Source organism: Haemaphysalis longicornis, unplaced genomic scaffold (genome assembly GCF_048455015.1).
Source record: "Haemaphysalis longicornis isolate Haplotype H1 unplaced genomic scaffold, Haemaphysalis longicornis Haplotype H1 scaffold_9, whole genome shotgun sequence".
NCBI lineage: Eukaryota > Metazoa > Arthropoda > Arachnida > Ixodida > Ixodidae > Haemaphysalis > Haemaphysalis longicornis.
Genome location: NW_027526460.1, coordinates 56,235,715 through 56,249,320, shown reverse-complemented (window position 1 = coordinate 56,249,320; position 13,606 = coordinate 56,235,715). Strand labels below are relative to the sequence as shown.

The 13,606-nt window shown below is 48.8% G+C and overlaps 2 protein-coding genes across 4 annotated transcripts in view; one reads left to right on the top strand and one right to left on the bottom strand.

Moving 5' to 3' along the window:
* LOC144153017 (neprilysin-like) overlaps positions 1-13,606 on the top strand; it is a 142,166-nt gene that overhangs the window by 109,911 nt on the left and 18,649 nt on the right. The window contains exon 1 of one of the 2 annotated variants that reach the window (XM_077684648.1): positions 11,325-11,453. The exons of the other annotated variant lie outside the window; for it this stretch is intronic. The gene's annotated coding sequence lies outside the window, so the exon portion shown is untranslated. Of the gene's footprint in view, positions 1-11,324; positions 11,454-13,606 lie in introns of those variants that run through there. 2 annotated transcript variants of the gene reach the window in all.
* LOC144153021 (sulfotransferase ssu-1-like) lies at positions 2,491-11,248 on the bottom strand. 2 transcript variants are annotated; one of them, XM_077684655.1, is made up of 2 exons: positions 11,102-11,216; positions 2,491-4,315 (listed from the first exon to the last, which is right to left on the bottom strand). In XM_077684655.1, the coding sequence occupies exon 2, from the start codon at positions 4,219-4,221 to the stop codon at positions 3,274-3,276; it is 948 nt and encodes a 315-aa protein (XP_077540781.1). In that variant the 5' UTR covers positions 4,222-4,315; positions 11,102-11,216; the 3' UTR covers positions 2,491-3,273. The 2 variants fall into 2 exon arrangements, with proteins under 2 accessions (XP_077540781.1, XP_077540780.1); XM_077684654.1 differs by having other exon boundaries at positions 2,493-4,289; positions 11,102-11,248.

Sequence of the window (13,606 nt, the reverse complement as noted above, 5' to 3'; positions counted from 1 at the left end):
GTTAGCATGCTGAAACATTTCCTTTCTGTGTTTGTATAATTTTGTGCATGGTATGACATCTTTCAGTGTTTTTACATGTATTTATAGGGTTGTTTTATTCTAGGCGCTATGTATCGTGCATCTTTTGTTAGGCGGTTCAGATTACGATGCTCCTGTGTCACCTGTGACGCTGCACTGCATGCTTTGCCAGGTACTCTGCCTTTTCCTCTGTTCACTTCACGGAAAGTATCCATGGAAGAAAGGCTGAATAAAAACAAACACTCTGATCTCTTTCATTCGGCCGCCCCGACCAGTTTTTGAGCAGTCCAAAACTCCACTTGCAATAGAAATATTATGGGCACATAAAATATGGGCTGCTGTGAAACACTTCTTAGCAGTTCAAAATGACAAATAAAACAGTCCCAATCTGTCTTCATCATTCACCAGCTGTGCTCGTCTAGCAGCCGCAGAACCAGTTGCGCCCGCACGAAAAGCAATAAGGTCAGCTGCGCAGGTCTGAAGGGAAATGTGCCCAGAAAAAGAAAATGAAAACGCCTGGGTAAAGATACCACGAGCAAAAAGAAGGAGTTCCGATTGATAGTTGGTCCCGAATAGCAAGCAGAAAATAACACTCTGAAGTGTTGGCGAAAAATTGCTCCAGACCTTCCCTGAAAGTACTTTGCTGTTCCGTAATCGGCGACTGCATTTGAAAGTCCGGTTTTACTGCGGGGCTGTCAATAAAATAAAAACAGGTTCATGTCGTATTATACTGGCCTGCAGTTGGTGAGTGCGAGTGGGAGATATGCCCAGCATTGTTGGTCGATTATCTGTTATCCTTAACGGAAAATAACAGGGATGCGCGCAGCGACCGTGGCCCTTCTCGACAGAAATTGAGCAAACTTCATAACATAATTCTAGCTAAATTTTGCAATACACAGTGGATACCCACTCCTCACTGATAATTGTTTAATGGAATGTCAGCTTACACGGCGTTAAAATTGCCCGAAAGCAATCTCCTGTGTGTGTGACTTTTACTATGGCTGTTGTAAGCACAAATCTGATCAAGTGACCGTCTAACTATGGGCGCACTCCGACACTACGGGAGCGATTTGCCTATTGTTGGGGCTGCTTCAAACGGGGTGCAGAACAGAGAACGATACACTAATCATTCCGGTCATGGACCACCCTTAAGCACAGCCGGAGCATTTCCAGCCTTAATTCTCATCAAGCATGGCGTCGAGTGGAAAATCAGAGATTAGAGTTCCACTTCCCGGCACCACCGTCAGTAGGGCCGAAGCTTGCAGTGCTTTTAATTCACTATTAAGGCTTTTAAAACACACTAGCATGAATATCTTAGAAAATCCACGGGGCCTGCTGAGCACAAGGTCGCGGGTTCGATTCCCGGCCGCGGCGGCCGCTTTTCTGATGGAGGCGAAAAGCAAAAACGCCAGTGTGTACGAGATTTCGGCGCACGATAAAGATCCCCAGGTGGTCAAAATTAATCCGGAGCCCTCCACTACGGCGCGCCTCATCGCCTGCGTTGCGTCGGCGCGTTAAACCCTACAATCAATCAAATTCACAGGGCCCAGAAAAGGCGAAAGACGCGGCCAATAGTTTCTCCCCGTTCTTTCGCTCTGCTGTGTTTTTATCGTTATCCCGTTCTTCCTTCATTTCTTGTTAGTTTTTTTTTTTTTTTGAAATGGGCAGTTTGGACTGAGCTCCGAAAAAAAAAAATCAAGATTGTGCTCCCTGTCGCCAGGGTCCGGCAATGTCGGCACCTTTATTTAATTAGCACTGCACGCACCTATCTTAGGCGCCATCGTTTTCGTCTAGGTTTATTCTTTTTTTAACTGTATTGCCACACGCATCGTCACCCGACCGTCGCTGCAGCTTGTCCAATACTCGTGTAGCCTGCTTGAGTGTGATGGTCGTTTTCCCTGTGCCATCCCGTGGAGGCCTCCCGTGGATGCTGAGAAGAGAGTGCGAACACCTTACTGAACATTGTGAACCGATGCGTTTAGTGAACACAGATTCCCCACCACTTTTCAACCGTAGTTTTAGTAAGTAAACAAGAATGTCGCTGAGGACTTACCGGATGAAAGTGCAGCGAAGAGGATATTACAGTCACGCAGCACCACCACACGCTCAGCCAAATGCGGCTAGCATGGCTACAGCGCACCAGGCTCTGAGTTTCGGACTACTGAAAGTGCATGCACGTTTATGGACGACACTTTGTCCAGAGTCCCCGAAGAGGCGAATTGTATACCTCTGTGAGACCAGGTGGGTGGACAGGCATGATTTTTTCATGGCTGTTATCGAGCTGCTGCAGCCGATTGCTACCACGATCCAGCTGTTGAACGAGACTGCCACTCCAGAGAGCATCTCTCGGGCACATTCTTTTGCTGCTGGTATCATACCTCAGTATCATCCGATTATGCTGCGGGATCATGCCGGATTTGCTGTCAATATGGTCCGATGATGATTATAATAATAATAATAATAATAATAATCATCCGGCAGCTATCTGATCAGTCTCCACAGAGCGGCAAAATGCCTGGCGCTGACATTATACCCTAACTGAGGGCACTGCAGGCTGTTTCGATCGATTTGCCGTCGGCTGTTTTTTTTTTCTTCTGAAAGATGTGAACGCAGCACTAGAGAAAATGCGTCAGAACGTGGAAAGTATGAGTTCACAATCATACGTGACGAAGCCACCAAAGCAGCGGGTGCCTTGATAGTGAAATACAGTTTCCAAGGCGCCGGAGTAGCTTGAGCGCTGTGAGCGACCCTGAGACATTTTAGCTCACTAAGTTATTCCTGCTTTTCTTTGACTGTTTGTGCAACGAGCTGAGAGAGAGATTCGCGAAACCTGAGTCAACCCCGATTTCCTTCGGTTGTATTAAGCACACAATTCTCGGAGTCTTAAAAATGTAAGGTCCCTGATGTACGTGAACAACAGACATTTTAGGTCTTGAAATTGCTGAGAAGAGGAAGGCCATGAGCCTCAAACGGTTTTTAAAGTTGCTGATACCAGTAGTGCGGCACAAAGAATAGCAACTTCTTGATAACACGCCTGTACAAAATATTTATGTAAGTATAAATGCGTTGATACAAACTCATTTTGACACTGACAGATCATGCCTGCTAGCATTAAAAATGACTGTGCGGGTGGCGATGTTTGTCCTGCACATGTCAGCGGAGGCTTCAAATTCCTTCGAGAATTCCTGGCCTGGACACATTAGAGTGAAGGTCTACTTTGAAACAGAAGCGACTTCGTGGCATTTTTCGATGACTTCAGAGGATGCCATGTCTCCTCCAGACGTCGATGAAGTCAGTCCCTGCGAGTCTGTCGTATATCTTTGCCTCCATCCTTGCGTTCATTTCTGGAGTGAAGTGCTCCTTCCACCCACCGACGACACCTTTGCGGAAAAAGCCTGTCATCCTGGGATACTTCCTGCCGTTCTCGTGATATGCTCTCAACCCGGGGCAGATATCCTCTTCACTGCTCAGCGGCTCAGACATAAATTTCTTCATTTCCACAGCCGTATTGGCCTTCATGTACTCTATACTGGTGAATTTGATGACTCGCTCCAGAACTTCTGGCTTTTCCACAAGTGTCCGGTGGTACGTTTTCCCCAGGAATGACGCTAGTTTCAAAATTTGAGGGCCGGGGTCGGCCTTGAGTTCCTCATAGTGCAGGAACAGAAAGTTGGGATCATGGCGGTGAGCATACCACGACAGGACGTGATCAAAGTACTCTCCGAAGTCGTTCTCGCCTTCTACATATATGTCGAAGTAGTCCTCGAACTTGCCGTCAGCGAAGTCGTACCCAGCGAAACCTTTCGTGTGGTAATAATAGGATACACAGGCGTCCTTGGGGTTTCTGAAGACGCAAACGTACTTGGCTTCAGGACTTTTCGGGACGAGCCAGTAGGGGAGGTGTGTCTTGATCAGTCCTGGTCGCTTCATTCTGACCGCGTCTTCGGCTCCGAACATTTCTAGGAAAGGCGTGGTCTTAAAGAATTCCAGCGTGTTCGGAGGCGGAACTCCATCGTGGAAAATGAGGTAGCCGATGTGCTGCAGCCATGTCGTTCCGCTCTTGGGATACGTGGAAATGAAGACGTCATCATTTCTTGGTTTGTACTGAAGCGCCGAACGAAACCGCTCTGGCGAGAAATATCTGTTCAGTCTGAAGCCGTCGATGTCTGTGTATAAGGGACCTCGAGGAGCTCTGACTTCCATATTCACAGCAAAAGAACTTGTAGCTTTTTTGTCTGCGTCTTGTTACTCGAGTTGTGATTTGGCGGGACCTGCGAAAAAGAAAACGAAGGAAAGGCTAGAAGGGCGAACAAAACATACCGCTACAATAAAGGAAACACGTTCGCACGCATAAGTGAAGTGCGAAATATATCGATACATGATAGCTGTGTGCGCAAGCGTGACTCTGAGTGCACGGTTCTGTAATTTATCCTAAATGGCATGATTCTGTGTCCGGAAGAAGCCCTCGTGCGCCACTGTGCTGCGCCCCCCCCCCCTCCCCCATCCCCTCCAGTGGCGAGCAGGCGCTCTAAAACCAACCTATCAGAACAAAAGATTTTTTGCCACAATAACTAAATAAGCAGTAACGAACTGACTCCGGAAAACGTTCGCAGTCATTGTCAGGTGGCCATAGGCGCATTACAATACCTTAATAAGTACTGAATTTTGGAATGTGGGGGCTAGATGGGGGGGGAAGGGGGGGACAAAACAAGGTTCTTGCGTACTAGTGTGGGAACAGCATTATAGAAACAAATTACTGGTTCAGTTGAAATGGTGCGTATCGGTGCGACGCCGTTGGCTTATGCGAAGTGGGAGAGCCCGGAGGCGACTACTGGTGGGCGGCCAAGCTCGGGGCCGTGACTGTTCTGTGCGCGCAGCCGGCTTGGGTGCCTGGGCCGTGCGCCGCTCATGATGATGAAGGCAGCAGACGGCGCGTTGCGATAAGAGCGGCCGCAGCCGGGTGATTGTCGTGTGGTTATTGTTGCAACTTTTATTGGCTAGGACGGCTCAGTGCCAAGAAGGGAGGAGGGGAGGGTGATACGGGAAGCTGCAGCCAGTGGTGCTGGGGAAAACATTTATTACACTCATTTGTTGGTCGAAGAGCAGCCGCAAGGAGTGGTCGCTACCACCACTGGCTAACGCAAAGACTTCCAAAAGGGCCTCGAGGAGTGGAAGACAGCGATCGTGGACGTTTACTTTTAAGCTTCCTGCCACACCTTAGATTCAAATCGACTGGCCGATCAAATGAAATTGCGAATTGATGAAATCTGTGCGTCGGGCCGAACAAAATCCCGGTTCGGTTAGGGTTCGGGTTCGGGTGAATTCATTTCGTTCCATTTCACTTCCGCTTCGACTAAATCACAACCCGATCCGGTTGGAGAACAGGTACGGTGAGTTAAATATTAGCGAAGCGTGAAAACATGTTTTGTAGTTTAAAGTGACCTTCGAAATAAATGGAAATCTTGTGCATTCAATATACTGCTTTTTGCAAATGAAGGTTGTGCAATATTTAAGACAACCTTGAGATACTAGGAACAATTTTAAGAAAAACAGATAAAGTACGGACGATTTACCAGCTACTTTCCCGCCCAACAGCTATGATTTCATAGGAACCTATAAAAGGAATCGCCAAGGGTCATGGTATCTGTGGGATATACTGTCTAACACTTCCTTTTTTGTTGTTAATGAAATCGCTTTTTTTTCTTCAGGAATCGCCATCACCCTGAACGCTAAACACATACAGTTAGGCCTGCGTACCAGCGAGTCCAGGGACGTGTTTAAATACCAGCGATGAGCTTTTTTTCATCACTTGTACTATATATAAAAAAAATCCTTCAGTACCCATGTAAATGCTGTCTCTGAATTCGATTGCTTGGCCATCCAGATACATTTGTTACCCAAACATCCTTGTCGAGGGTGTGAGCCAAAATTCTGTTAGCAGTACGCTTTCGTTATTGCTCAGTCACTCATGATTACTCTGACCACTAGATTGTATTTTTAAATAGCTAATACGGGCGTGGCGTCACCATGAATGCGTCTCCGTTCCGCCTGCCCACCCGCTTCGGCCCGTTCGCTAAGTTGTGGACTCTTGTAACAGATTATCGCAACCACAGACTTATTTCTTACAACTGTTGTTCGCCACTTTCAAAAGTTGCGCAATCGGCTAACGGCGGCCTTAGCTCCGTTATCAGATGATTGATGAGAATCAACAGAAGCGTCAATATGCATAAAAGCGACCGAAAGCCGCCGACGCAGAACATGCACCTCCGCCTTCGCCATCTCAAATTTATTTTGCAATATATACTATCAATGTTTGAATCCCTCACAAAAGCGCGAAGTTGTACGCCCTACCCCACCGGAAACACTGAAGATTTTATCAGGCACCGCAGCGCTCGCTGCCTTCGCAGTTGCGAAAAGTTGGGTTGTAAAAGTTCATACAGAGGAAAGAACGCCGTGAGCGAAATCTACCTTTTGGTGTTTGCTTTTTAGGTGGCTCAAGGCAGCAAAAATGAGCAGAAATTATTCGCGTGGGGACTCGACGCGGAATAATTTAAAACTAAGTGTTCGGTCCCGGATTTCTTGTTTTCTAATAAAAACGCACTTCTCAATAAAATCCCGGGCCATCTCCGCTAACTTGAAACATGGGGAGGGGTAAATGATGCAGTCGGTAAATGTATTCATGGCGCTTTGGTGTTTTTGCAAACGGAGATGAAAAAAGGGGGGGGGGGGGGCGAGGTATAGAGCTTTGCTGTAGTCTCTTGTCTTTGAAGCACGAAGCTCTCTAGCGCGATGCGTAAACGAGTGTCCCGGTGCTTTTTTTTTAGTACGTGTTACGTTCTAGAGCGAGGCGTAAACGAGTTTTCCGGTGTTTTAGTACTGTGACTACATGAGACGACGATTACGACGACGACGACGACGACTACGACGATGAAAAAATAATGGCGTGTTTGATGCCCCGACGCTACTTCTCTGTTATAAGGCAGACCATATATCGCAAACCGGGAAAGCAATTTATACCACCTGGGGATCTCTAACCTGCGCCGAAATCTCCACACACGGAAGTTTTTAGATGCGGCGCATCTTTTGCTCTGAGGCATGTCCCTCCTGTATCGTCGGCGTCCGTCCGCACGCCACCTGCGCATGCGCGACTCTCCTACGTTCGTCTCTCCCACAGCTGTGCGCAACGCTCTCACTCCGGCGCATTAGCATAACGACAGCTGGCGCGCTTGGTTGGCGCGCGCTTCGCTGCGTTAACGCTGCGTTAACAGCTGCTCCGGTGCGCATGTGCGCGCATGCGCGACTCTCTCCCACGGTCTCCTCTCCTTCAAGCGCTGTGAATATAAAGCGGGTATCGCTCCGCGGCGGTTCAGTCAGCGCTCGCTCCCGTTCTTCTCGAACATCGACGATGAAACCAAGATTCGACCACTACTGCGGCAACCGCTCACTGTGCACTTTACTGACCATAAAGTCATGATTCTTAAATGTAATAAAAAGCTGGGTGGTGGTCGCTAAAACACGTGTACTCTCTCATTTCGCGTATGCATGCGCCGCATCACACCAGGCTTCCCTCGTGGGGAGATGGGGGCATTTTTTTGCTTTACGTCTACATAAAAAAAACAAAGGCAGCCAGTTGCGGTGGTCGAACCCACACACTTGCGGTCGGCACCTAACGAATTATACACAGAGCAGCTCTTGAGGGTCACACCCGTAGATTATTTAGAGTATTTAGGTTGGATACCTTTTTCAAGAAATTTGTGCAATGCGACAAGTATGCACGTTGCGGCTGCTAGCCTTCGCCGTTGCGCAGTGCAGCAATCTTGCGCCCCGATTTTCTTAACACAGTCGCAGCGAGGGAAGAGCGAAGTCAATGCTTCATATCGTCCGCAAGCTTCCCAGAATCGCTACCAGCAGTAGAATACCTTTGCAACATTGGTGCGCGTACCTTTCATCGTGTTTTGACGACGAAGAGAGCGTTGATTATGTTGTGACTGATCTGACGGGGAAAGTGCCTGAGAAGTTACGAAATTAATGGTGCGTGATAGAGGAAATGTCCGAATGGCGTTGAGCGCGCATTATCAACAGCGGATTGTCCAATCATTTCGTAGTAAACCGGTAACCGTTATTTCTTTTTTCGGTTAGGTCTCGGTTCGGGTTCGGCGTGCTAAAAAAAAATGACGGTTCTGGTTCAGGTTCAGTCACAGCAAAAATACCGGTTCTGTTCTCCGGTTCGACACCCTGGATTAAATTGATTTTAACCATTTAGCGTGACGTCGTATTCTATTGGCCTTCTTATCATGACTTGGCGAATAAATCCGTGTGTAAGCAGGAGGGCGAGGCGAACGAGGTTTAAAGAAATTCAGTGAGTGAAAAGCTAGAAAGAATGTTTCAGCTCGCAAACTGAGTTTCGTTCACAGCGATAACGGAATTACTAAGCGTGTGTGCTTCAAAGCTAACGTAAGCACCATGGATAGATGGTGGACAAGTTCTCGCGATCACGGCTTTACGTTCATGCAGTCATGGGTATACAGGAAAACGCCAAATGAAGGCCCGACGCGAACGGTGGTTTTCTGGCAATGACACGTGCAGAGTTTTTGGGAAAACCCGGCCGCCTAGACGCGCCCCCAGTAGCGCCATCTACTGGTTCGCATGGAACACTCCTTGTATTTTCTTTACCAACTGCGAATATGGGTTTGCCGTACGGCCTCAGTGGCCTATGCAAGAAATAATGAGGCGTGAATGCAAAATCCGTGGTTTATTATTCCGCTGAATATATTTGCAAGCTGAGAGAAGTACATCTCTCACAAGAGTGTGGCGATGATGTGTTGGTAATAGCAAGTCATTTATTATGATAAAATTCCATAAATTTTTAACTGCCTGCTAAAATGAGGGCACCTGAATTTACTGACATCAACCACCAGGTTGAGCCTGCATTTGTTGTATGTTGTTGTCTAGACTGGCAACAAATAAAAAAAAATCTCGGGCCATCCAAACCTGGGGAGGGGCGAAGCATGCGGTGTATAAGTGTATTCTTGGAGGCTTGTAGTTTTTGCCAATGGAGATGAAACCGGCGGGGAATAGAGGTATACAGCTTTGCTATAAAAGTCATGTGTCTTTGAAGCACGAAGCGCTCTAGCGGCAGGTGTAAATGAGTGTCCCGGTGTTTTTTTAGTAGGCGCTACGTTCTAGCGCGAGGCGTAACACGTTCCCCGGTGTTCTAGTGCCGTGACTACATCAGGCGATAATTACGCGACGACGGGAGACGCCTACACCCCAAGCCCTTAAGGCTTCGCCCCTAAAATGAAGCCTGAGTGGTCTACGGGTGCGGTCGTAGGATTACGGCCTAATGGCCTGGGTTCGAGCCGAAGTGGTTCTTAAATTTTTCTCGAAGAAAAAAAAATGTCACGGCAGCGTGTTTTCTTGGGCAAATTCTACGCATTAGTTCGGAAACGAGGATAGCTTGGTGCCTTTAAGTCGGCTTAGCCTACCAACATGTTTTCAGTTCCGCTGTACATGTAGTACAACGCGAAAAATAGGCGCATTCTGGTGCGTCTAGAAAGCCAGGTTTGTCAAATATGCCCCCACCCACTGCGGTGGTTCATCGGCAAAGGAGTTGTGCTGCTGCGCCCGAGGAGGCGGGTTCTATCCCGGCCTCGGTGGCTGCATTTCAGATCTTTTCACCTCCATTTATGTAGGCGAAAAGCGAAAACGCCAGTGTTGTCAAAATCAATCCGCAGCCCTGCTCTACGCCTCGCCTCATAGCCCAGGCGTAGCTTAGGCGTGTTAAACACCGTAATACGAATACAAATTACCGCCCCCCCCACCCCACCCCCACCCCCCCTCGGGCAATTTCGAGTTCCGATAACACAGCATGAGCGGCGATAGCGATACCGCAGGAAAACACACATTCCATCGTCAAATCACCTGATGGTTCTTTTATCAGTCTTTCGGAGCTAACAGTCTCTACAATGCACATACCGTCCAGATCTCCGGGGGTACTTCATGGACGACTCACTAGCACATTTTCTTTTGCCAAAACCAAAACTAAGACGTCGCCTAGCTCACTTGTCAGATCATCGACTACCTGTGCATTGGAGACACGGGTAATATACATTAGAGCGAGTTTCGGAATAGCAAGCATTAGTGCCAACACCTTTTCTAGGGTTACCGGCGACCGCATTTTTTTACATATGAGTAACAATTTAGGCCAACATAACTCGGTTAGTTATGTGGGCAAGAGCAGAGGTATAAAAATATATTGTGCGACCTAATACCTACAATACCATCCTATCGCACTACCTGCACTCCAGAAGGATCTATCTCCCGCATCTCAGTAAACCAACAGGCTGTTATCTGGCACCGGCTACAGGCAGGTACTTAAACCACACGGTTCTCTTCCACATTTCTCCACTTTTTTAACACGACTGCCGCACTGGCAATGTCCCTCTCACTACCTACCAATTCGTGCACTCATGCCCAGACAACCCTAAACCCTTCCACAACCCATCACTTGAGCAAAGTGAGTGCACTGACCCACTCGGCTCCGGAGCAGCAAGCTCTGGTCTACCGGGCACTGGAATCAGCGCGGGTTCGCAACCTCCTAGACTTGGGAGGATGATCCCTTCCACTCTTACTACATTCCATTTTAAGATCAATAAATGTTTACTACTACTACTACTACTACTACTACTACTACTACTACTACTACTACTACTACTACTACTACTGCTGCTGCTGCTGCTGCTACTACTACTACTGACCTAATATATTAATCTCGGATGGTCAGTGCTGACCGATGTAGGCTTTTCGCGCTTCAGCTTAAGGGTTATTGCTGCTTCCCGCAAGAGGTAAGAAGTTTGCAAGGTGTACTGGCACTTTCGTTGCATCCAATAGGGCCCTTACCGGGTTTAAACGTTGAAAAGTAACTCGAGATACAGGCGTCTTATTCTTTTCTGGCCCTTCGGGCCTTCCTCAAGCCTTCCGCCTGTTTTTAAACTCCACGTTCATGCCCCCCGCAAATGCGTGGAAGCTTGCACAGCCGTTCCCCTTGAAACAAGCAGCAGCACTAAAGAAACGCATAACTTACCTGGTTCAAAGACTGCCGCCCTTCAGCCGCTATTAGGCGCCGACTGTTGCCTCTCGAAACTGACCTTCGCAGGCGCTCTCAGGCAGCGGTCGGTCCCGCTTCGCGTGTGTTGCTTTCGTGCAAGGCGGAACGAGGCGGCGAGTTTTTGTTTGCGGAATGTAAGATTGTGCGGCCAATGGACTCTAACGGCCGACTGGCGACATCTATCGCGGTGCCCGTGAGTCGAACCAACGTGGGACCTCTTGCGCCGTCTCAATGAGGGCGAATAATTTTCAAATGTGTGGCTCCGAAGGAATGAGGGATAGTTCGGCCGTGAAGCGAGCCCTAATGGAGATAAGCCTTCGGATGTGGGGTAAGAAAACTGCTCTTGTGTTCACTAAGCGTGCACCTAACGTCACATGTTATAGCCATTGTAATCGAAGTACGTAAACACAACGGTGGCATATAACGACACAACTAGGTCAAGTAATGCTCACGACAGGAGATGGTCGTTCGCGAAAAACCGAATAGGATTTCCAACCTCTTCCATTTTGCTCGACACCATTACGTTGTTCTCTTTCTCTCTCTCTCTCCCTCTCCAAGGAGGGATTGGAGGAAATAAATGTACTTTTATTGTAGCAGCATTGCGCGCGGTGGGCGGTATTTAGTCCAGGACCCAGGTTGTCGTCATCACCCGACGCACCAGCCGCAGCTGTGTGCATCGGGTTAAACGTGTGATAAGCCGAGCCTCACTCATAACCGCCATAAAATAACATCGAACCATCTTTATCTCTGAAAATTATGAGTAGAATTCGGCCAACAAAACGAATCATGGCTTCCCCGAGTTTACTGGAGCAGTTACGAATTGGCGCAGCTTACAGTAGGGGTGCAACGCTGGAGGAAGAGCAGAGCTGGCGGCCCCTCTCCCTTCGTCAGAGGCCCTCCTGTTGCACCTAACATTTATTTCCGTACTTGCCGTTGAAAGGACTCCATGACTGGCAGGGCCGGATCGTTTTACCCACGGGCTTTCACGTCTCTCCCAAAATGGACCGCGCTAGCACGCGCTAGAACGGGCGGCAACCGGCTTCACGAACTCGGCCTCTGTAGCGCGAGCTCTCCTGTGCTCCACACTTCAGCCGGGGACGCACGTGAACGGTTTCCTTGGTATTCTTTGGCGAGCTCCTCATGTGGCCCAAGCCAACGCACAAGCTATTGGCGGTGAGCGCGACCACGGGCGGCGCCGCGAAGCGCGCCTCCGTGGCGTCGGCTTAGGGATTCTCGCATTTGTCGTCTGCTTCACTCGGGCTCTCTCTCCCTGCTGTTTCTTTGCGCTCGGTTGACTTTTAATGCTTGTTTACACCAGATTTTGCGTGTGCGCAACTTTTCATCATAATAATTGGATTAAAATCGCATGCACTAGCTCAAGGCATGAGTAAAAATATAGTTTTGGATATCGCTACGGAACAAACATTGCCGGCGTCGCCCCATTCCTTGCGGGTCCTGTGCGGAGCGCGAAGAGCCGCACAGGACAAAAAAAGAACAAACTAACAAAGTAAAGAAAGGGTTGGTGGCCTGTGCACGAGTGTGTGCCAGTTTCGAAAACACTGGCGAGGGACGTCCCAGCGGTTTTCCCCGAATCGGCCCCGAAGCTTGGTTTCTTTGTCCTTTGCCCGGCGATTAGGAAAGTAGTTGTCGTTTCTCACAGTATCATGTGTGTTGAAAAGGAAGAAGACGGGAAAGAGGGCAAGGGCAAGGGCCGAATTATCTTTAATAGGGAGTGAGTTGTTCGATCGCACCGAATAAAAGTACGAGTGCTCTGGCCAGGGCTCTGGGTCCTTGACTCGCAGTAGCTTCAGGGACAATGTGTAGGACAGACGCCATCAGAATTAGTGTATAAGTGACCCACCAGAGCCACTGTTATAGGGGAGCCAAGCTATCCGTCACGAGGTGATGGGAGAACATTCGCCCGACAGAATTTGCCACAGGAAAGTTTTCACAGCAGTTCAGTTCCGCAGCTAAGCGTTAGAAGGAAACCAGCTAGGCAAATGACCCAACGCACGTGAGCGTGCGCCTCGTGAGGAGGCTTCAAGAAGAGCCTGCTCGACCTCCAAGAAGACTCGGCCCAGCATTCATGGCGGGATCTATCGCGTGCTGTTATCCTCGCCAGTTCACGTGCTGTTCGAGCCTAAAGTGGGGAGCACAGACGCCGAGTTCTGGCTGCACAGACACCGAGTTAGCGAAGCCGGTTGCCGCGGGTTCTAGCGCGTGCTTTCGCGGTCTATTTTGGGTGAGATGTGAAAGCCTGCCGACAGAACGACCCGGGCCTGTCAGTCATGAACAATTTTCAGCGGAAAGTTCGGAAATCGATGTGAGGTGCAACAACAAGGTCTCGAAGGAGGGAGAAAGGTCGACAGATCTGCTATTTTTCCAGCCTTGCACCAGTCGCGCAAGTTGCGGCAATTTTTGGGCTGTCTTTTAAGAAAATGTGCGTTGTGCGGAGGAACCCACTAAAATGTTACGGGACGA

Coding starts and splice junctions, on each gene's coding strand:
- LOC144153021 (XM_077684654.1), bottom strand. CDS start 4,221: ATGGAAGTCAGAGCTCCTCGAGGTCCCTTATACACAGACATCGACGGC.